Source organism: Engraulis encrasicolus, chromosome 14 (assembly GCF_034702125.1).
Source record: "Engraulis encrasicolus isolate BLACKSEA-1 chromosome 14, IST_EnEncr_1.0, whole genome shotgun sequence".
Taxonomy (NCBI): domain Eukaryota; kingdom Metazoa; phylum Chordata; class Actinopteri; order Clupeiformes; family Engraulidae; genus Engraulis; species Engraulis encrasicolus.
This window is the reverse complement of record NC_085870.1, coordinates 45,589,954-45,614,388: the sequence shown is the minus strand read 5'-3', so window position 1 is coordinate 45,614,388 and position 24,435 is coordinate 45,589,954. Positions and strand designations below refer to the sequence as shown.

The 24,435-nt window shown below is 44.1% G+C and overlaps 2 protein-coding genes across 2 annotated transcripts in view; both read left to right on the top strand.

Moving 5' to 3' along the window:
* The first annotated feature begins 1,230 nt into the window (after positions 1–1,230).
* On the top strand, positions 1,231–9,288 carry ssu72 (SSU72 homolog, RNA polymerase II CTD phosphatase). Its single transcript, XM_063215911.1, has 5 exons — positions 1,231–1,473; positions 2,227–2,370; positions 5,915–6,054; positions 6,441–6,559; positions 7,625–9,288. The coding sequence occupies exons 1-5, from the start codon at positions 1,394–1,396 to the stop codon at positions 7,724–7,726; spliced, it is 585 nt and encodes a 194-aa protein (XP_063071981.1). The 5' UTR covers positions 1,231–1,393; the 3' UTR covers positions 7,727–9,288.
* Positions 9,289–12,137: 2,849 nt separating this feature from the next.
* LOC134463355 (transmembrane protein 240-like) overlaps positions 12,138–24,435 on the top strand; it is a 20,254-nt gene continuing 7,956 nt past the window's right edge. The window contains exons 1-2 of the mRNA XM_063216569.1: positions 12,138–12,312; positions 17,220–17,428. Coding sequence (XP_063072639.1) covers positions 12,227–12,312; positions 17,220–17,428 — 295 coding nt within the window. The 5' untranslated portion in view covers positions 12,138–12,226. The remainder of the gene's footprint in view (positions 12,313–17,219; positions 17,429–24,435) is intronic.

The following is a 24,435-nucleotide window of genomic DNA, read 5'->3' as shown; positions in this document are numbered from 1 at the left end:
TTCACATATACACGTATATAAAAAAATGTTATGTGCAATAGGTAAGAAACCATTCAGCCTATGATTTTTGATTATTATTTTTTTAAAGAGTTTATCACCGACTACGCTGTACATGCTAAAGAACCCCAAAACAGCGCATATGCCTTATGATTTCAAACCTGTGCTCGCTAAGTAGTAATAAATGCCGTAGGTTTATTTAAAGGACCTAGACTGTTTGTCAGCATAAATACTGTGCTCTACCCTTTGTGATCAATAAAGCAATCTTCACATGAAATATACCTTTGATTTTCTGTCTCTTTGTTAGGGTTGGTAATGGGGTCATGGACAGTCTGAGAGTCTCAGAGAGCCTGCACAATAATACATCCAAAATAACTAAGTTTAGTTGACAATTTTCTTTAGTTTTCATTGATTATTAGAGAATATAACCTCAGTAGGGCCTAATACAGGCTTGCCTGTATCAATCAATGACTTGATTGATTAGCCTTTTCAAAAGGATACTGAATGAAAGCAAATGCATTAGTTCTACACCATAGTGAGTATCCCACGTGAGGCAATGGAATTAAATTGTCATTGTTTCAGCACAGGCAATAGACAACTTTACAATGTGAACAATTTTAGAAACAAATGGAAAGGCCTGCTGGTCAGAGAGATTTTAGAATGAGAGGGGACATATGGCGGCCATCTTGGTGACGCCTCCGGGGTGCTATCGCGATTAAGTAGACCAGATCTGAGAGTCAATGGCAAAAATGAATGGGGAAACTGAGTATAGGACGGAGGGGAACCCAGCGGTTGTGAAAACCATATGGTTGAAACGACCGTGAAAAACTGATCAACCTAGACTACTCGGTTGTGTCATACGAGTCAAAATGAAGCTTTTTGAGCCACTTTCCTCACGGTTTTTTTGACAGAGCGCAGGCGCAGTAGTTCCATAACGGCACGAGAGCAACGGCTTTTCACAACTGAGCATGTGCATAATTTCGCGTGCGCCGATGCAGCCAGATGATTGGATCACTGTCAACGCAGCTCAGCAGGCACATTGGCTCTTGTTACCAGAAAGGCGGGTAGACGCCATATTTGCGTTACGAATCTTCACCGTTAATTTCTATGTACCTGTTCTATCTCCCCTTACTAGAATATATCTCAGTGCTGGTGCACCTGACGTCACAGGAACCGCATTCGCCCCTCCCTCACCGAATGACATCAGCATGAAATGCATTAATCTCGCAGCGCTCCGCCATTTTAGAATTTGCCCAAGAACACACAACACGGTCGCTGTCGTAGTGTACGCTAAGAAATAGGGACAAAGAACACATTTTATACACGCTATTATTTCAATCGATTACACTTTCATTTTCGCGTTTAGTCTTTTACATTTTTTTCCGGGTGGAGCAAGATGCCGAGCCACCCACTTCGCGTAGCGGTGGTGTGCTCGAGCAACCAGAACCGCAGCATGGAAGCTCACAACATCCTCAGGTAAAATAAACGAAGATATCAGAAGATATCGCACGTCGGATGAAGAGAAGAAGATTACAAAGGGTCCTTGGCCTTTGTCCCATCCTTTCGCGTCATTTTCCCCCCCCCGTTTTTCTACGACGCCACCCTTAAAAAACTTCGTCGCAGTAGCCTATTCACATTTTAACACCAGTTGTTGGGCTGAAACCTGAGCTTCGTAGTTTCAACTATAGGCAGGAATACAAGAATATGGTTTCAATTGAATACACCGAAAGCCCTGTAGTGTGGTTTTGTTTTTAAACCGTAAAGGAACTTTAAAAAACATTCATGATTTAACATCACGTTCTGACATTTCCCTGAACAGGGAAGTGCACCGGAAGCTGGCAGGACAAAATGGAGTGTTGTGGGCATTATGAAAAAGTCCACCTACAGTCAGATTTCGCAGTAATTATTAGATTGCTAGCGGCTAAACCCCACATTTAGGACCATTTAGCGTGGGAAGTGCGTGTGACTAAGAATATACTAAAATATCTGGTAAAATTCCATGGTAAAGAAATGTAGTGGTAAGTCCAATTGATCTGTAAATGGGTGATTCTTTCCACCTAATGGTCTAAGGCCCTCAGCTAGTGGTGTTCTTGTGGGCTTTTTTTTTTGCTTTTTATTTTTCCTGGGTTCACAAGCAAGCCTATTCCTTTAACTTGTTGTTGTCTGTCCTCTTTGTGACTTATAATGCTGTTTTTCCTGTCTGCTTAACCCCTTATTCTATCTCCACAGCAAGCGTGGGTTTGACGTAAGGTCATTTGGAACCGGCTCACATGTGAAATTGCCAGGTCCTGCTCCGGACAAGCCCAACGTGTATGACTTCAAAATCACTTACGAGCAGATGTACAGCGATCTGGTCCGCAAAGACAAAGACTTGTATCCCCAGCACATGACAAATCACACATCTGCATGTGTTCATCCATGCAGGGCTGCTTACACACACAACACACACAGACACACACACACCATACACACACACACACTCGTCAGCTTGATCACTGGGTCTTGTGTGTTTTTTTCCTCACATAGGCGCACAATTCATTTTCTTTGGAGACTTGAAACAGCAGGCAGGCAGGCTTTGAACTGCAGACAGGCTTTGTGACAGGTGGTAGCTTAATTACACTGACACGACTGCATCCTCACTTGAGGCCGGGGGGGATTAGGCTGGGTAGATGGGCAGTTTGATCCACAACATCTATTGCCGGTTCCCTACTCTGCTAGATGTACACCTGCCTGGGGCTTACTTTGTTTTTTTGTTTTCCCTCAAAAATCTTGGACAAACTGGACGGCTCGATCTGAATCGTACGTAAAAAGGTGACGGGAGGGTACTAATATTGGGCAGGTTTATTTTAGTCATGCTTTCTTTTTCCTTTTTCTCCCAAAAGCTGCTGGTAGTGATGGGGAAACACAATAAGCAACAGACTTAATCATTATTGTGCCCAATCCGAGGCAAAAAAGGGGGAGCGTTGGACAGGTGGATCGATGTGTTTTCATTCTCCAGTGAACTGCTCTTTTAAAACTTACTAAGCACAACACTGACTAACGGACAAGTAGGGAATGTGAGACATGCACTTGCACAGTTATTTTAACTTGTGAGGAATCAGTAGTCATTTTCCAACCTGACCTATTGTATGTAGGATCAAACTCATGCTCTATATGTAGACTCCAAGGATTGGTTGCAATAACCTAAAAAGGGTTTGTATTGAAGACAAAAAAAAGCCTGGCCCAGTCCCACACTGCTAATCGACTCGAGTCATTTCTTGGCTTGGATATGGTTGGAGAAGTCTATCCGTAGAGTCAAAAATGTCATGAAGAATTTGGACTCTGTGGGTGTTCTCCATGTGTGTTTGTTCGTGGTTGTGGTGGTGGAGAGGGTGAGTGAGTATTCTTTGCTTGCTTGAAATGTCTGGGGATGTAGGTTTTTTTTGGGGGGGGGGGGGGGGGGCTGCTTTTTTTTTCACTGAATCTGTCCACGAAGTAGCTGTGATAGGATGGCTCATGCCACTAACAAAGGGTGGTGGTGTCATGTGACTGTCATGCGCAGCACATGATGTCCTGAGGTACTCACAGATGTTTGGATTTTTTTGAAGTTAACACTCTGGTTGCCCCCTGCCGGTCAGTTCTGGCCAGTACGGATGATTACAGCTATAACAAAACAAGGGAAAGAAGACAATCTCTCTCTCTGGAAATGGTTAGTTTGTTTGGTTTCCTGTTGATTGACATTAATTGCTGAAATCTTAAATGTATTGGTAACCCAGTCCTCAAGACTGAACTTCGCTTTGTTGTAATAAACAGCTGGTTAGTTGTGTGTGAATGCCATTGATGAGATTTATAGTAAACTTTATAGTCGACTTTAGTTAATATTTTGGAATGAAATTATGAATGGATGTTTTAGTGTTAATTTAACTAATCACCCTGACAGATTGGTTGGTTTTGTCAGTGTGTAGCATGTGCCTTTTTTGTTTCATTTCCTTTTATGTGGAGAGGCAGTATATAAAAAAAATGGCCATGTTAGTCTGAGCATGGCAATGGCATTATTGGACACAGCGGTGTGGTACAGGCAGCTCTATTGTTACAGGTGTGCTGTTGACTGTGTAGGAGTGGGCTGGAGTTTGGTTGCCTGGGTTGAATTGAATCATGACTTATAATAGTGTTTCTCAATGGGGGCGGTACAGCCCCCTAGGGAGCGTCGGGGAGCTCTAGGGGGGTGCTGAGAAGGATACAGCTGAGAGGGGGCGGTGCTTGTTGCCATTGGGGGACATTAGTCCATTTATTTTTTTAATACTAAAGGGGGCGTCGTCAGTGATGAGGTCAAGGGGGTGTTGGGAGGATTGTGATGAGGCCAAGGGGGGATTTGTTCAAAAAAGGTTTATAAACACTGATTTAGAAGTAGATTGTAACTGTCACTTGCCAACAAGGAAGCTGACGGGGGTGGGGTTGGGGTCGGATTACACACCTAATCCATCCAGTAGCCTACTTGCACATCTAGAGCGTAACAATACTCCTTTGTATGGAAACGTTCAAATGGGACGAAGGGCTGGAGAAAGTACATTTACACTTTGACCACAACATTTAGTATCTATTTATCTATCTTATCTATCGATCTTTGTGCGTGTGTGTGTGTGTGTGTGTGGGGGGGGGGGGGTGCTTTTACAGCCGTTCACATACAAAGGTAGAGCATGTCATTTTAATTGTTTAATTTCATTTTAATGTATGCAGCCCAATCACTAAGTTCATCTTTTCATGATGTTTTACCAAGTAATAAACTACTGCTCTGACCAAAGTACAGTAAGTTTGGCAGCCAAAGGTGTCTATGACTAGTAATTGAAAATGGCGGACATGGAGAAGATTTTTTGATTTCTGGAGAAAGTGTCAAAAAAGTTATAATGAATAGGCTACTTAGGAATTTAATGTTGATTGCACCTGAAAAGATAACATTTGGAAATGGGCTGCACAAATTCCAGAAATTAACTACTATATTTAAAATTACATACTCTGTGTTTAAAGCTAGTTAAAGTTTAGAGACTATCTGTCGAACATATTCTTACTGACCTGTTTAATTTTTTTAAATCCTGGAAATGTCTGCCATCTTCAGATCATAAAAATGGTACTGAGGTGAAATGGATAATTACGTGATGCCACCACTAGGGGACAGTAGAGTATTTCGTGTAACAACACACTACAGCCAGTAGTGTACAAGACAGCCAGTGTTGAGCAAGAGGATGGGTACCATTTGGAATTAGTTTTTTTCTGGTGATTTGATGAAGCAACTAGTTAGATGTTGCATGATAAATTAACTTGGCAGTTGGCAGTGGTGTTTTTCCGTATCAGTCAGTTTTTAGTGACACGGAAGCTTATGTTCTCCGTTAACAAAAGAAAAGATCTTGTGCAGCATCGTGTACTTTGGATGCTCTTCCATAAGAACAGAAAGTTTTATTTGCGTGTACTTCTTAACAGTGGGAAAAGAAAACCCTTCTCTACTCCCTCTAAGTGGTCATTAACAGTCCTAGGAAATTGGCTGCCTGTCCGTAGAAGTAAGATGTATTTGTATAGGATGTAGAGCCTATACTGTAAAGTTGTTTTTTTTTTTTTTTTGCAAAGCAAAACGGACTACAAAGAAAGTGGATAATGAGGCAACTATGCCTCCAGCCCAAACACACCATAAACAAACCACTTTCCCTAGAGTTGACAGTGGATTTGTTTTAGGCGACTACTCGCATACACATTGACCAACAAGCATGCTTGTATTTGTTTCTCGTTTTTTTTTTTTTTCTTCCTTTTTTCGTTGGTTTGTTTGGTTTGGTTTGTGTTGTTTATTAATTTTATTCATAGTCAATGAAGGCCTCTCATTGCTTCCACTCTTATCTAGCTGTGTCATTGGTCTACTTGCCTTATTTCCTTAACCCAAGCCACCAATCAGATACACACAAAATGGAATCCTCCACATGCTGGACCGTAACAAGCGCATCAAGTCTCGGCCGGAGAGGTTCCAGAACTGCAAAGACCAGTTTGACCTGGTCATCACCTGTGAAGAGAGGGTCTACGATCAGGTGCTGGAGGGTGAGTGCCAGAACAGAACGCCTCACAGAGCAGCATGGCTGTGAGACATTTTTTGAGGAGCTTTTTAACTTGCTGAATCCTTAATATCAATTGAAGCGAATAATTACCATGAGCTAGTTATAATTCCATATAATTCCATGAGCTGCTTGTGTGTCAGTTCCAAACATCTTTCTCTGCTGTCCTCTGTCCCTCTTGTCTACATCCACCCTTTTCCTCTCCTCTCTTTTACGCTCCCTCTTTCATCTGCTGTTCATCTTGTCTCCTCATCACCACTGTTCTACTTGTGTACTTTCATTCATTCACCTTGTTTTTTTCTCTCTTCTTCTCTCTTCTCTTCTCCTCCCCCTCTGTCTTCTGATGTGCCATCCTTGTCTGCTCCTCTCCAGACCTGAGCTCTCGTGAGCAGGAGTCGTTCCAGCCGGTGCATGTGATCAACGTGGACATCCAGGATAACCACGAGGAGGCCACGCTCGGAGCCTTCCTCATCTGCGAGCTTTGCCAGTGTGTGAGTATCCAGGGACATCCAGGGATCTACTACTGCGCACATCTGTAACTCTTGTAGTTGCCGAACCAACAGGCTCATTTACTATACACACAAAACAGGAAAATGCAAACTATCTTTATTGAAAGTTCCTACTCAAGAGTTCATGAGGTCGATCTTTCTCAACTTAAGAGGGCACGGGTGATCGTCTTGAATGTTTGGGTACAACTGCTTCAACGTTAGATCATCATGCACATTAATTGTCTGTGCTGTGGCCTCAGCCCTCCATGCAGGAAGTGTGTGCAGTCTCTGCTTTGGATTGGCCAGATTGGGTGCACACAGGGGGGTATACTACCAAGCTGGTTCAGGAGTAAATCATCTAATAGAAGAGCCTTTTAAGAAAATGAGGACTCCAGGCTCTTCTATTAGATGATTTACCTCTTAACTTAACTTTAACCTTTACTCCTGAACCAGCTTTGTAGTATAGGCCCAGGTGATCAGTGTGGCTGCCTTTGAGTTTGCATTGCTACTGTTGGCACAGGGGGGCGTTTGAATTGATGCCATGTTGCAGATGCATGAAAACATGTACATGTGCAGTGGTTCTCGACCTTTTTGTAAACAAACGCCCCTTGACCTCATCATGAGCCTGCCAACGCCCCCCTAAGTATTGAAGAAATAAACGGACCATTGTCCTCCATTTGCAACTGAACATCCCCCTCGAAGGGGTCTCCTTCTCACCGTTCCTAAAGGGCTCCCCAACATCCCCTTGGGGGCTGTACATCCTCCGTTGAGAATCTAATTTACAGTATGGATAACCAGTTCAATGTGTTGGAAACGCATTGATTTAGAGGCGAAGGCCTATTGTGCATTCATCTTTTCTTGTGATATGACATTTTACCAGTCAGCTTCACTATCGTGTACAATCAAAGCGCTAATTCATTCTTGACCAGGCTTAACTCATTCTGAAGTAGAATTCTCACTGTCCAGTTCAGCGTTCTCATTGCACTCATTACAGCTCACTCTGTAGTGAACAATACGTCTTTCTGAAGTTCATACCATGTTGTTCTTGTTTTTCTTTGTCTCCATCAGATCCAGCACACGGATGACATGGAGAACGAGATGGACGAGCTGCTCCAGGAGTTTGAGGAGAAGAGCGGGCGGCCGTTCCTGCACACAGTCTGCTTCTACTGAGCCGCGCCGTGCCGTGCAGAGCCGAGCGGATCCGAGCTGAGCGGATCAGAGCAGCGGGCTGCTCCCTCCCCAGTACTGTGATGTGATGTGCTCTGCCGTCACGTCACTGCACTGTCTGCCCCCCCCACCAAAGTCACACATTCACGCCATATTTACACACACACAAACACAGTACAGAACTGTTGGGCAGGGGGTAGTAGGGCTTACTCACGATGCAACAGCATCACCCCCCTCCTTTTACCATGCCTGCTGCCTTGCAATGACCTCTGCCCCCTTTCAAGGGCACCAGAAAAGCTTTGCACCCCTCCTCCTCCTCCTCCACCTCCAACACCAGTAACCTTGTGCTCCAGGGAGCCAAGGACGGGCATGGTCACTCACATGCACCTGACCCGTGTTCCCATAGCAAGTGAGGTGGCATTTAATGGTTTTAGTTGTTTTTCTTCTTCTTGGTTGGAGGAGTTTCCTGTACAATGATAAGATGCATAGGTACAGACCTACCTACTGTAGGAATGCAAGGGCAGGGTGCCGAGCAGTGACAAGGTGGCTCCTTTTTTACCTACTCTTGCACCCTCTGTCACTTGAAACCCCCACCCCCACCTCCCCCCTTCAGCCACACATCACTGCTCAGTGATGCCTTCAGTGGGTGAGGGACGCACGCACGCACGCACGCACGCAGGCAGGCAGGCAGGCATGCAGGGGGAGCATTGCTGTGTAGAGGTGGGGTGGGTGGGGGTGTATGACATCCCATATCCTGGTCCCCCCTCTCCGCTCTCTAGCAATTAACAAGGTTACGGGTCACCTCATTCTAATCCCCAACCTCTGGCCCCTGCGACTCTCCATCACCCCCCTGTGACATGGACAAGGCCATTAACATGGCAGATACCCCTTCTCCATCCCCTCTTCTCTCTCTTCCCTTCTTTTCTCCCTCTTCATCTTCGGTCCCTCTCATTTCTCCTCTGTGCTCCCCCTCCTGAAGAGCGATAGGTTTACTGTAAGTACTACAAGTGTAATAATCCATTTTCATTTCTTTTTTCTATTTTGTTTTAATTCTTTTCTTTTATTATATATATACTTTTTTGCCTTGTCACGTATGTGTGATGCCCTGGGATGTGCAACATGAAAAAACAAGATGAGCAGAGGTGTAGTTTTTTTCTATTCCATTGTGTGCTTGTGTTGTGTGAGAACGACCTTCTAGCTGACTGATGTAGGGTTTTAATGCAAGTGTGCGTGCATGTGTGAGTGAGACTCTCGCAGGTTATTATTGAGGAGGATTTAGTTGTTGATCCAAATGGTGACAGGCATTGATAGAAATGATGGAAACTTTATAATTATATTATTGCAATGTTTTGATAAATTCTTTAAACATCAGATTTGTTATCTGCTCAGGGGGGAGATAGATTTGTTTTGTTTTTTTGTCTGTCCTTTTTTTGTATATTTAGCAAGACTACAAAAAAAAAATATTGAGTTCATTGCAAACTGAGAGCTCAGTCCAGAGTGCCTGAAATTCTTTATGTAAATAATGAATCTGATAATGGAATAAATGTCAAAAAAAAGCAAAATAACAGTCTGTGGTGTTTTTTATTCTTCCTGTCAGGCAGGCCGGCGGGCGGCAGCAACAGCATATACCATATCCTTCCAGCATATGACATAACGCTAGTGACAGCAAGTAATTCACTAAATGGTGTAGATTTGAATAAATTGTGGAAAACGGGAGGCGCTGCAGTTGTCAAGTCTTGCAGAGCTCCCGTGAGTGGGAGAGTGAGGAGTGGTACTATAAGACGGCGCTTAAAGGTGCACCGTGTAATATTTTTAGTAGTTCATCTCAAATCCATGATGCCCATTCACAAATGTTACCTTTTTTAAAAATGCCACCACCATCAAATTCTAAGTATTCAGTATGACTGGGAAAGTTGCACTTTTCATACATGAAAAGGGGGATCTTCTCCATGGTCTGCCAGAGCCATTTCCAGAAATAGACATGTTTACCTGCAAAACTTACTTGAGCTTTGCTCATACTAGTAAATACTATTTTATTACTTAGTAAATATTTATGAGAATATAAAATTTGCCAATAGGCAGCACAATTTCAATGAGAAGCTAGGCAATACCTATTCTGGCCACATCCTACACAGTGCACCTTTAAGAATGAAACTTGCCAGGCCAGCGGGAACAGAAAGTAAGTCCAAGGTTGTCGCCGGGTTAATGATGACGGGGTTTCTCTATAGCACTGGGGGTGTAAGTGCGAGTACTGTGTGGGATGGATGATGATGTAGTAGGAACCTTGGCCTCCTTGCGGATGCCCCGTGGGAGCATAGAGGCCCTTTAATGGCACTCAAATGCGTCCTTGAGATTGTGAGTGCATCTTAATATGCGACCTTGCCTCCTCCACTTGCGCTTGTCTCCTCGTCCCGCCTCCTGGCCCCTCATCCGTGGAGAAAACGATAAAGTTTCCCAGCTGTCAGCCTAGCCACAACAACTTTTGAGGGACTGTTTTTCATTCACCATCCCAATTGCAAATGAGAAAAAGACTCCACAATTGAGCTTTTGCAAGATATTGAAATATAATGCTGTTGTCAGTGATGTCATCATGACGAGAAGCAAGTGGAGGAGGCAAGTGGAGGAGGCAAGGTCGCATATTAAGATGCACTCTGTATTAGCAGTGCCATTGGCAATACATGCACTCTTTAAAGTCTGCTGCCCACTTTAAAACTGTAAGCACTGCTGATGTATCACAACAACAAGATGACCCATAAGAGTCAGGTTTACTCACCATGTTGCCTTGGGTAGTCTATGTGGGACATGAAAATAAATGTTGAAATTGCAAGGTGTGAGTGTGTGAGAGAGACTATTAATAGAATAAAATAAAATATACACAAATATACAGTATTGAACCAACCTTCATTTGCCCAACTGTAGAAAATGCTGATTTTAAAAATAAGCACAACATTCAACAGAGAGCAGACCAAAACGGCACACCGTAAGACCATGCCCAGTAATTGACATTCGCTATAGCGCCAACCCCCCGGTGGTGCGCGCATCTCCCTTGCTGTTTATGCCTGACAGCGGCTTCGCCAATTAAGTGAATGGGTGCCTGTCACACGCGAAGCCCTGCCCCAACGAATGGTGCAGAATACCAATTTGATCTGCAATGTCACTCGTCACAGGGGAAGAATGTGCTTACAGATGTGATGTAACATTGTATAAATTAGGCGACATGAAGCCAGTAAGATACAGTGCGCATTAAGGCCCTCTCCATTAGCTGTCAAAAACATTTCTTTTTCAAACAGCCAGTGCGCACAGCACAGGGTACCTTACATCCTGTTGCGTTATGGTGAATATTTGTCTGCGTGTGCTTGTGCATAGCTGAGAAAAGAAACAACACACTGACAGGGTGTCTGTGGCGGCTTACAAGGCTCGGTGCAGCTTACAGGGTGCAGGTTCTCTATGGTCTCTCTCCCCTGCGAGTCGGCTACTGTCTGATCTCTCTCTCCTCCTGAATCGCAGGGTGGGAGGATCCAGTGTTTGCCTGCCTGCCTGCGCAAGTGCTGTAATCTTCCCTACTGTTGGATGCCGAAGGAGAGGGACGCTATATACAGTTACGACACAACTGACAGCCTGAACTCGCCACAGCTGCTGGGGAGGGAAAACAAGCAACAAGCGCTGGAGGACTGAAAGGGGGGGCAAGTTTCCCTCGACAGAGCGAGGAAATCAGCTGCGCGCCATGAGAGTCTTCATTCTGAGTCGCTCTTTGGAACGGTCTTAAGGTGCAGTGCATCTGTAATAACAACGAGGATATCTTCGAGAAGCTGTTTTCTGCGTTCCTCATTCACCCAAACAGCGGCGCCACTCCTCAGCGAACAGCTCGCAGGTGGAGGTGCGTGTGTCATGTATATGGCGGGGATGTGAGGTGACGAGAGGGACCGCTCGCAGAATCCGCCGAGGACCGTGCCTCTCAGAGCTAAGAGGGAAATCAGGGTCGTGCCCCCGTGGAAGCGTCATCTGTGGGGTGCCTTCAACCGAGGACGCTTCTGATATCAGCAGGTGGATTCTTATAGGGGATAGATCCATGGGAAGGTGAACATAGGGGAAACGTCGAGTTTGGGAAGTTTTCCCCACATAATTCTATGCAAGCACCATGATCTTTGCGATTCTCGGGGCTGCCATGGTGATGGTAAGAGGACTTTTTCGCGCACACACCCACTTCCTCCAGTTCGCAGAGTAACGCGCATCACTTGTGACCATTTTCTTATACCGTTGGAATTCTGTAACTCCGGTGACTGCTTGTGGTAGGTAGATCAACAGGCCTCTCCAAATAACTGACGCATGTGCACGGGCGCAAAAACAGCGGACAGATATTTTTTTCTACCAAGGAAATCATTGCTTTTTTCCATTATTGAAATGTAACCTCTAAGATACTGTTTGTTTCACCGACAATTTGCGGCCCGTTGTCTCCCACTTGACTTGGATGATTCTTTGCAGGCTGTAGCGTGTTTAACGGACATGAACGCTCTTCTGGACCGCTTTCACAACTATATCTTGCCACATTTAAGAGGAGAGGACCGCGTCTGTCATTGCAACTGTGGAAGGTAAAACAAAAACCTCAGAGTTCATTAGAATTAATGGGCATTGAAATATAGCCAATACAGATGAGTGGTGTTGGTCAGTGCTATTATTTTACTAAATAAGAAATGGCACAGTTCCTCCAGCTTCAGAATTTTTTCAACAAGTTGTGACTGACTACAACTATTGATTCACTTTAGTGCTAACACCATACGCCCTCTGTTGCTGCTCAGTGATACCCACATAGGACTGGCTTTATAAGAGAAGTTACATAGGCTACTTTGGAGTGTGTGTGAATGTTGTGAGGGTTATGGCACAGAAATGTGTCTCATCTTCATGGTCACATCCATTCTTTTAGTCTGCCTGTGTTGTTTGTGTCTAATGGGAAATATTTTCTGATCCATGTATGTTTGGTCATAGCCACATGCTCGAGTGCCACTCTGTCTAGTACATTATCCACCCTGGATACCTACATTATTAAGAGAGCTCCATGAAAGGCACACCACATCATGTACTCAGTATAATATGTGTAAAAACAAAAGCCTTGCTGTATAGCTGCTATTCATAGGTGATGAAAGGCATTCCTTTTTTTTTAGTTTCCATAGGATATTGCCTTGATTTTCTGTCTTTTGTTCACTCAAACATAATAGGCCAGCACCAAACCACAAGCCATTCATTGTCATTTTATGGTGTGCTTCAAGTTCTTCATGCCTGTTTTTTCATCTCATACACACATTTTCACTTTTCTGCAGTTTGCCAACATGCCAGAATTATTGAGCAAATGCCTTGATCGACTGCCATAAATGACTACAGCAACCCCCCTGAGTAAAAACTGCCGCTGTGAGATTGACTTGCTTTTTGTCAGTAGTAAAACTCCACTTTGGCTCTCAGAGATTTTTTATGATGGGGAGTGCAGCGAATAATCGGTTACATCATTTCAGATTTCACCCACCACTTAAAAAGAACATAAAGAGAGCGGGGAAAGCCTTTGCCTTTTAGCTCTTTAAATAATGGGCCCAAACTGGCATCATTTGGAATTACTTACACCAACTCTGCCTACTGTACAGTGAAGAGCTCTTGTTAACTCTTAAAACAAGGAACCTTTTGTCAGGGCAGCCGACAGGTGGTGGACAAAGGGGTATGTTGTTCCGGGCCCAGAGAGATGGGGGCCCTAGAATTGAGCCCCCATCGCACCGTATGTATATGAAGGGGTCCCCTTTCAGATTTTGTCCTGGGCCCGGTCAAAGCTGTCAGTGGCCATGCCCGGTATACATCTACTGTTCCCAGAATGGCAATGACCAAGTCTTAACAAGCCATAAAGACTGTAATGTTGTAGTAGTGGAATCAGGGAAGTTGACAGGGGAGGACAAAGGGGTCAGTTGTCCTGGGCCTAGGGAGAGATGGGGCCCAGAATTGGGTTCTCATTACATATTGAGTGTGGGGGCCCTTTCAGATGATTTTGTCCCGGGCCCAGCCAAAGATGTCAGCGGCCCTTAGAGTAATACTATGGTAGTTCAGTCGTACCAATGACAGCATTGCCGGAATGCTGCGCATTATAAGGCTACTGATGCTCCTCCACTGATAGTGGAAACATCCTGCTAACTAACGTCTCATCCCTAGAGCTTGAGGGATGATTTCTTCGCTGCCAGAGCTTTCTTTCTTTAGAGCCTCACAATGTTTCCTTAATCTCCCCCGGAAACCAAGAACCCGCTCCTCCCACGCACATCTTAGGCCTACTAGCTGTATCCCAGGAGTGCAGTGGTTTCTTTAAGGCATTATGAAACATGATTTTTTTTTCTATGTGTTTTTTTTCATTAAGCAAATTTGCTGTTCATTCAACACTTAGAGAGTCAGATTAAACACTTCTAGTTGGTCCATCTCAAGTGTTGAAACAACACCACACAGTTTACAGTGAGTACCTCAGCTGGAGACTTGGGTAAGGCTCAAAGTGCAGGGCCCCTGGTGCTGCTGGGTGTTTGTAAGATGCCAGGAGTCGGGAGCCTGTGAATACTTCATGCCGGCGTGTAAGTCATTTTGTTCAGCACACAGCTGATTCGTTTTGAAAGCCGCCCCTGGTGTTCCCTGGCATTTCCAGTGGCAGTGGCCTCCCTCAGAGAGAGAGAGAGAGAGAGAGAGACTATCTGCAGCATAGTATTTCTCTCACCACATACCCAGACCCCAGGGCCTTGCAAAACCTTCTCTCTCTCTCTCTCTCTCTCTCTCTCTCTCTCTCTCTCTCTCTCTCTCTCTCTCTCTCTCTCTCTCTCTCTCTCTCTCTTGCTATTTGGATGTTCCCTGCCTGTTTGCCCCTCCACACACACACACACACACACACCCATTAACACATAGGCCTACATCAACTCTCAACTCTCAGATGTGTATTCTCGGCTACATATTTCTGGGTGAGTGTGTGTAGGTGTGTGCATGTATCTTTTTATCTGTGTGTGTGTGTGTGTGTGTGTGTGTGTGTGTGTGTGTGTGTGTGTGTGTGTGTGTGTGTGTGTGTGTGTGTGTGTGTGTGTGTGTGTGTGTGTGTGTGTGTACTGGCCTGCGTCCGTGCCTGTGTGTGTGTACATGCATCACTCAAGGCTGCCATCTCTGACCACCTACTGCACCCACATCTAGTGTTCACCAACCTACTGCCACTCACATCTGTATGTCTCAGGGTGGTTAGTTTTTTCCACTTTGCTGCCCCTCTTCTCTCCTCTCCTCTCCTCTCCTCTTCTCTCCTCTTCTCTCCTCTCCTCTCCTCTCATCTCTCTTCTCTCCACTCCTCTCCTCTCCTCTCTAGTCTGCTCTCCTCTCCTCTGTCCTTTTCCCAGCCTTTCTTTGTCCGCTCTGTACCCTCCACCTCTCTCCACCTCACTCTCCATCTCTCTTATTCAGTCTTTCCTGTCGTTCCTCATCCCTCTTTTCCCAAAGGTTCTCATCCATCTCTCTCTCCGTCTGTCTGTTCTTATAGTGCGATCTCTTTCTCTGTTGCCCGCTGCCTCCGACCCCTTCCTACAGCCCCCTGGCCCCCTTCACAGGGCTGCACAGTGCTTATCTGGCAGGTTGGGGGCAGTGGTAGAGCACAGTAGACTCTGTTGCTCCCGCGTTGCCAGGTTGTGGCAGTGGAACAGCGCAGTAGGCCCTGCGGCCCCCATGTTGCCAGGTTTGTGGGCCACACAGGGGACTATGGGTGCAGTTGTCCGTGATGCTTTCCCCCCTGCAAGCCTACATTGGACCTAATGAGGCACACACACACACACACACACACACACACACACACACACACACACACACACACACACACACACACACACACACACACACACACACACACACACACACACACACACACACACACACACAGGCTCTCTCTCTCTCTAGCTCTCTCACACAATATCAGTCTTTTCTCTATATCTCTCTCTCTCGTACAAACGCAGCCACACACACGCACGCACGCACACACACACGCACACACGCACACACACACACCTTTCCTCGTTATGACCCCCTGTGGTCCTGAAGCCCGCAAAACCCACAAAGCCATTACGCTCTCCTCATCTGTGCCATTGCACAAGGGAGAGCAGGGTGCCTTGTTGCCGAAATGATGATGAATTAAAGTGTTGCCCTCTCGCTCTCTCGTTCTCATTCTCGTTCTCGTTCTCTCTCTCTCTCTCTCTCTCTCTCTCTTTCTCTCTCGCTGTCTCATGTGTGAACACACCTCCTACTTTCCCATTTCTCTCTCTCCTTATTCGCCCTCATTTTCTATCCGTGTATCTGTTTTTTTCCCTGTGCGTATCTTTCCTTTCTTGCTTCCCTCAATTTCTCTATTTTTGCTCTCTCTCTCTCTCTCTCTCTCTCTCTCTCTCTCTCTCTCTCTCTCTCTCTCTCTCTCTCTCTCTCTCTCTCTCTCTCTCCGGCTGCCTGGCTTTTGTTTGGTTCCATTAGCTCCCTTGTCTGCTTTCATCACTCCGCCTTTATTCCTTGTCATGACACATACAAAGTGATATTAATTCTTCTTCTCTTTTTTTCTCCTCTCTTTTGTCTTGTTTTTCTCACATTCGTTCCCGTTCCTCTCTCTTTCCTTCCCCTCTCTTTCCTCGCTGATTCTTTTTTTTTATCTGTGCCATCTCTCATCCACCCCTTCTCTCTCTCTCTCTCTCTCTCTCTCTCTCTCTCTCTCTCTCTCTCTCTCTCTCTCTCACTCTCTCTCATTGGACCCAGTTCAGTTCTACTGGAGGTTTCAGTCCAGAGCTGTATAATGCTGAGCAGCATCTCTATCTAGAGCACCAGCCTGGCAGCAGATACATGGAGACGATATGAAAAAGACGCCTGAGTCCTCATCCCTTTCTTCTTTTGTTCACTTCACACTTTTGTTCTTCTTTTGCTCTTCTCTCTCTCTCTCTCTCTCTCTCTCTCTCTCTGTCTCTCTCTCTCTCTGTCTCTCTCTCTCTCTCTCTCTCTCTCTCTCTCTCTCACTCTCTCTCTCTCTCTCTCTCTCTGAGTCTGTCTGTCTGTCTGTCTCTATCTCTGTCTCTTCCTGTCTGTCTGTCTGTCTGTCCCCCCCCCCTCTCTCTCTCTCTCTCTCTCACACACACACACACACACACACACACACACACACACACACACACACACACACACACACACACACACACACACACACACACACACACACACACACACACACACACACACACACACACACTCCCATTACCTTTTGATATTTCCACTTCCACAAAGTGATACTCTACTCTACTACTTCTTTTCCTTCTGACGTTTTCTCCTTTCTCTCTCCATCAGACACACATCCTTGCCTCCCTGTCCAATTTTCCTCCTCTGTCCTTTCCCTTCACGTTCATGGACTGGTGTCAGTTCAATTTGTTCGTTTAACCAGCTTTGTCATTCCTTCCTTCCTATTCCTCCCTCCCTTCCTCTCCACTAGGCAACATGTGCACTACGTGATCCCGTACGACGGGGACCAGTCGCTGGTGGACTCGGTGGAGAATTACTTTGTGAGCAGCGGCGTGACCAAGCAGGAGATGGACCTGATGCTGGGCCTGCTGCTGGGCTTCTGCCTCAGCTGGCTACTGCTGTGGCTGGACGGCCTGCTGCAGTGCGCCCTCAGGGCATGGAGGGCCAGCCCACACAGCGGTGAGTAGGGGGACCATGGACCACAAACCAAACCTGCATCGGTGACCCATATACTGTAGTTCCATATGCTGTAGTAGCCTATATGTACAGTATACAGTAGGGTTATATGCACGTATAGACATACTTCTATAGTACATCTATGGCATCATCTTTGAGGTGCTGCTGCAGTGCGCCCTCAGGGCACAGAAGGCCAGCCCACACAGCAGAGAGTAGGGGGAACCATTGGGGCACAGTTTTACAATTTCACAATTTTTATGCAGATACATTTATTTTGGTATATAGACAGGTAGATATATATCTATGAGTAGGCCTAAATCCTTGGCATCATCTTTGAGGTGCTGCTGCAGTGCGCCCTCAGAGCCGGGACTGCCAGCCCACACAACGGTGAGTACGGTCACCCACAGACATACCGGTAGATATGTTCCATATGTATGTATACAGTAGGGTTATACACATGCATAGATACTGTATATAGAGTAGGCTAAACACATAGATATATACATGGCTATGAGTAGGCCTAAATCCTTGTTATCTTCTTTGAGCCCACACCGCACTGAGTACAATCACCCACAGACGTGCATACTGTAGATATGTAGAGTAGGCTATATTATTTATTATGTATTATGTATTATGTATTATGTATTATTATTATTATTATTATTATTATTATTATTATTATTATTATATTATTATTATTATTATTATTATTATTATTATTATTATTATTATTATTATTATTATTATTATTATTACTATTCAGGACAGGATAGTTGAGAGAGACAGGAGATGAGTGGGGCAATAGGAGGGGCAAGGATCAGCAAAGTTCCTCGAACCCGGGTCACCAGCGTAAAGATATGGAGTCTTAACTCATTGAGCCACCGTGCCCCCAGCCCCAGATATGTATCGATACAGTATGTGCAAGAGGCCTATATACATGTATACTGTGATTGTAGGCCCACAGCTGGTGAGCAGACCTCTCTCACACAGTATATACTGTATATTTCAGACATATATATTACAGCATTATAACAACGTGTTGCAATATTCATTTTTGCAATATTCTGTACTAGTATTTTGTTTATAACTTGCATCCTTGGGAGCCTCCATGCTGGTGTGAGAACAAGAGCTGCAGAGTGAAAAAGAAGTGAGAGAGGTGTAAAGAGAAGAGGGTGATGAAGATCAGAGAGGCGGAGAGAGTGAAAGGCAGGAAAGGAGGAGAGAGACAACACGTGTGAAGAGAGAGAGAGAGAGAGAGAGAGAGAGAGAGAGAGAGAGAGAGAGAGAGAGAGAGAGAAAGGCCTAGAAGAGAGAGATGGAAAGAGAGGTACAGAGAGAAAACAAGGTAGGTTGACTCTTTACAGCTGCGCTCTTAGTGGGAACTTCTTTGCACTGCCTTCCTCAGTAAGTTAATGACATTGAGTGTGTATATGCCCAATTTGGCAGCAAATTCTACAGTTATTACTTTGCATTATATTACGCGGGAAGAGCAGCACACACTGAAATAAAAATGAATGATGACCACAGTAAAATGAAGTCCCAGCCTTTCTGAGCAATATCACTCTATGGAAAGCAAAACCCATCAGAAACAAAATTATGTACACACACGAAGTAAATGATACTCAAGTCCTTCAGTTTGACCGCATGCAATCCTTATCCTGACCCTGACATTATGTTAAACAACTCCTAATCCTCTGTTGATTTGTTACTCATCATTTTAAAGGGAATAGTTTAAAGACCGCCAGTGTCTGTTGGTTAGGCCACCTTGTTTATTTCGCCTGTTTCACACTTAGAAGTCAATTAACCCCTTAAGACACGGCATTATAAATTACCTGTTACTAGAATTTCAATGACCAAGTCGCAATGTATTACTACTAAAGGCCCCGTGCACTGTCATGGTAGTGTAGGCTATTTGATAAGCGGTCCCATGGCCCAAGCGGCCCAATGGTGCGACACTGAAAGTTGACTGCGGCCCCGGAGGTTGTGAGCGTGGCGCGGTCCTATGGTTAAGAATCCCTGCTATAGTAGTTAACGTTCAATGTCTATTACAGCGTGCCTCAGGAGGTACGGCGTGCATTAAGGGGCTACGGCAAAGTCCTTGCATGTACAGATGTGGTGATAAACACCCACATCCCACGTCCCTGTTTTTTACAACCAATGATGTAAACTGCCTATTGGCTTAATCATATATGGCCATTTCATATACAATAATGAAGTCAATAGTCTAATAACAGTTAATATAATTATTAAGCCTGTAACATTTTATGTATGTAATAATATTTTTGAACCCTTTTAAGACAATTCCTTAATTCCCCCCTGGGGATTAATAAAGTTGCTCTTACTCTTACATTTTTGCCATTTTGTCAGTACGTAATAGGTTAAACACACTGACTCCTCCACATTTCATCCCCTCAGCACACCTACCTTTCACCCCACAGTTGGTAGATACCAGTGGTGTATATCCCTCAGATCCTCCCCTCTCCTATTGCTTGCTCCTCATCAGTCAGTGATTAAAATAGCTCAGAATCTGTGTTGCTTGTTCAGTGTTCATTGCTGTTGTGGTGGGTATGGTAATGAAGTTACATAATGTTTTTTGACACCCATATGATATCCATCGGATCAAAATCAAGGCTGCACAGTATAAACAAAACAGTGTTAATTCAACCCTTAGAGAGTCTATTTATCATCTTCGAGAGTGTATTCGGTCCCAGAGTACTCTCTAAGTGTTGAAATAACACTGCATTAATGGTTTTGATGAGATGTGCTGTATTCAGTGCTCTGGTGTGATTGCTGTCTCAGTGGGACCTCCATCAAGTGGGCATGTCTTCATGTCTTCTGACTTCACCCACCAGGGGGCCTACCCTTCTTCCTGTTGGAATCTGGGTTAGCTGCTCCCGATACACTCAAAACCACTTGTGAGACTGAGCAGAACTTTGGTGAACATGTGTCTAAGTGGAACTGTGCATGCGTGCCCGTGTGTGTGTGTGTGTGTGTGTGTGTGTGTGTGTGTGCGTACGTGTGTGCGTGCCCATGTGTATGTGTGCGTGCAGGCGTGCGTGCCTGCGTTCCCTCGTGCTTGCATGCGTGCGTGTGCGCGTGCGTATGTGTGCTGCTTAGGGGGTGTATAGTGTGAGACAGGCCCTTTCATTCTCATTCCTGTCTTGTTCTGAAGTCCAGAGGTGTCAAGAAAACTTGAAGCAGTAAAAAAAAAAGAAACATCAAAAGACAGATATCCAGAAAGGTGAGAGGAGAAAGTAACAGTGCTGCCATATATATACTGTATCTGTTCCAGCCAATTCACTGAAGCAGCTGATCAAGCTGACAATTTGTGCAGGTCATCAGAGGTAAATCACCTAGTAGCAAAGGAGGGTAGAGTTGCCCAGCCGGGATTCGAACCCGGATCTTCTGGGGTAGTAAACTGGGGCTCTGACCACTCTTTGGCATGACAGTTAGAACACACCCACAACCCTAGTGATGGTCACCCCATCGCACATCTAAATATGGGCAATCACATGTAGACCACAGGTAGAAGAAATGCATGACAGGTTTTTTTTAGGAAGATCACTTGTTTTTGTTTTCCTCCCCGTCTGTGGGCGGGGCATATCATGAGCGTATTGCTGAATAGATCATCAGTGGACCTTGAGACGTGCGATAGTCTTCCTAAAGGGTTTCAATGACGTTGATGTTGTCCCTCAAACCAAACGAAGGGCACTTTTGAGTGGTCACAAATTCCAAAACGCACATGAATGATTTTCACACAGACCAAAAGAGCTATCACTTTAGTTTAATGGTTCACTATTACAGTGGATCTACCACATTAGGTAGGCCTGCAGTGTAATAACCAGCGTAACAATGTAATACGAGTGTAACACCATGTACCAATTTTGTTCTTACATCTAGGGTTAGGGTTGGTACATGGTATTACACTATTACATGGTATTAAATATTGTTACACTGGTTATTATTACACTGTACCTAATGTGGTAGATCCACTGTAATAGTGAACCATTACAGTTTTTCTCGATTGGTTTGGCTAATTTCTTGAAACTGAGATGACATTCCTATAACCATTGGGTTATTTGGCCAAACATTCTTACACCTCTGCAAAACAGTTCAGATAACTATAGCAAAATGTCATATACTTCCCAAAACAGCTCATTCTTGCATCATCACTAATCCTTCTCCCACATAAATAGTCGGTACCATAAAAATGGCATAGATTCTTCTCAATTGCTTTGACTCATTTGCATTCATTTAGTCCTTCTGTCAAAATAATCCTGATGGTTCAGCATAACCTCATGGATCCTCATCACATGCTCATATCGCTCCAAAAACAGTTTACCCGTGTGTCAAAACTAAATTTGTGTGCGTGTGCGCGTGCGTATGTGTGCTGCTTAGGGGGTGTATAGTGTGAGACAGGCCCTTTCATTCTCATTCCTGTCTTGTTCTGAAGTCCAGAGGTGTCAAGAAAACTTGAAGCAGTAAAAAAAAAAGAAACATCAAAAGACAGATATCCAGAAAGGTGAGAGGAGAAAGTAACAGTGCTGCCATATATATACTGTATCTGTTCCAGCCAATTCACTGAAGCAGCTGATCAAGCTGACAATTTGTGCAGGTCATCAGAGGTAAATCACCTAGTAGCAAAGGAGGGCAGAGTTGCCCAGCTGGGATTCGAACCCGGATCTTCTGGGGTAGTAAACTGGGGCTCTGACCACTCTTTGGCATGACAGTTAGAACACACCCACAACCCTAGTGATGGTCACTCCATCACACATCTAAATATGGGCAATTACATGTAGACCACAGGTAGAAGAAATGCATGACAGGGTTTTTTAGGAAGATCACGTTTGTGTTTTCCTCCCCGTCTGTGGGCGGGGCATATCATGAGCGTATTGCTGACTAGATCATCAGTGGCCCTTGAGACGTGCGATTGTCTTCCTAAAGGGTTTCAATGACGTTGATGTTGTCCTTCAAACCAAACGAAGGGCACTTTTGAGTGGTCACAAATTCCAAAACGCACATGAATGATTTTCACACAGACCAAAAGAGCTATCACTTTAGTTTAATGGTTCACTATTACAGTGGATCTACCACATTAGGTAGGCCTGCAGTGTAATAACCAGCGTAACAATGTAATACGAGTGTAACACCATGTACCAATTTTGTTCTTACATCTAGGGTTAGGGTTGGTACATGGTATTACACTATTACATGGTATTAAATATTGTTACACTGGTTATTATTACACTGTACCTAATGTGGTAGATCCACTGTAATAGTGAACCATTACAGTTTTTCTCGATTGGTTTGGCTAATTTCTTGAAACTGAGATGACATTCCTATAACCATTGGGTTATTTGGCCAAACATTCTTATACCTCTGCAAAACAGTTCAGATAACTATAGCAAAATGTCATATACTTCCCAAAACAGCTCATTCTTGCATCAGCACTAATCCTTCTCCCACATAAATAGTCGGTAGGCCTACCATAAAAATGGCATAGATCCTTCTCAATTGCTTTGGCTCATTTGCATTAATTTAGTCCTTCTGTCAAAATAAACTGGATGGTTCAGCATAACCTCATGGATCCTCATCACATGCTCATATTGCTCCAAAAACAGTTTACCCGTGTGTCAAAACTAAATTCCTTCCCCACATATATCATCAGTACCCCCAAAATACATTGTCCCTTTGCCATTGTGTAAGCACTGCAAGTCAAAATGGTTAGATGTTTTGTCACTATGGGACTACGTTCAGCTAACAGATTTCGGCTATGTATAAAAATTAAAAAGTGAAGTGACGTTTGAAGTTTGACAACACAGACAATTTACCAAGGACATTTATCATTAACTTTCTTTACTGTAAATTCACATACAGAAAGTAATAGCCATATATAACAGGTTTCTCATTGGTTTGGCTCATTTCTCAAAACAGAGATAACATTCTCAAAATAATATGGACAAATCCCAAAGCAACTAGCAATTGCTCAAAACAGAATGTCGTTTGAAAAAATGTCAAGACATTAGCTAAATAACTGTACTATACACGGTTGTAAAATTATTTTCTACAAACTAATAAAGTTACAATATAATTTGGCCTGTTAAACACTGTCATGAATTTACCGTTTAATGCAATTCTTAAAATATTATGCCCTGGACTGTTTTGATAATTGTGTAGACTACTTTGCATATGATGACTGACACAGTGAAATCATGCTGACATATGTTTTAGAGAGGGCAGCCATTACACAGAGAATTGTCTAATTCGATAAGCAAGATCAGTTTATTTTGAAAATGTGCTAAATGTATGCTCAATGTGTCAACTGTACTTAGCCATCTGCAGAGATGTACTAAACATTTGAGACATGTACAAAGCATTTGATATTTGATGAAAGCAATGAAAAATGCCATTCTGTTTTGGGAAATTGCAAGTTGGTATGGGGATTTGTCCGTGTTGTTTTGAAAATGTCATCTCAGTTTTGAGAAATTAGCCAAACCAATCGAGAAAAACTGTAAAATAAAGTGTCACCCAAAAACAACAAATAAAACAATTTAAAATAAAATTACATTAAGTGAAGTAAAATAAATATGCACTGTCATTAAAAATACCGTATGTGCAATGTGAATTAGAAATACGTACAATGAGGTTGATAAGAGTGAAGGGGAGAGCTGGTTTGAGGAAACCAATTGGAGAGTGTGCCACTGTGCTGAATGGCTAGCTTAGTACAGCACAGGCCATGTCAGAGGGGTGGTAATGGCTAGCCTGATTACGGCTGTGAGTATACGCTTAGAGAAAACACGAGGTGGTAAGTCTAGAGAGAGTACCTTTGGGAAAAGACCTTTAAGCATACCTGACTGCAAACCTTATGTAAGAAGAACAAGCGGATGTGGAGTGAATAGATATTATGAGGAGAGAGAGAGAGAGAGAGAGAGAGAGAGAGAGAGAGAGAGAGAGAGAGAGAGAGAGAGAGAGAGAGAGAGAGAGAGAGAGAGAGAGAGCGAGAGAGAGAG

Excerpts from the sequence above, each read along its gene's own strand:
- ssu72 (XM_063215911.1), top strand. The coding sequence starts at position 1,394 with ATGCCGAGCCACCCACTTCGCGTAGCGGTGGTGTGCTCGAGCAACCAG. Across the intron at positions 2,371-5,914 it reads GTCCGCAAAGACAAAGACTT|ATACACACAAAATGGAATCC; the intron begins GTATCCCCAGCA and ends GCCACCAATCAG. Across the intron at positions 6,560-7,624 it reads TCTGCGAGCTTTGCCAGTGT|ATCCAGCACACGGATGACAT; the intron begins GTGAGTATCCAG and ends TGTCTCCATCAG.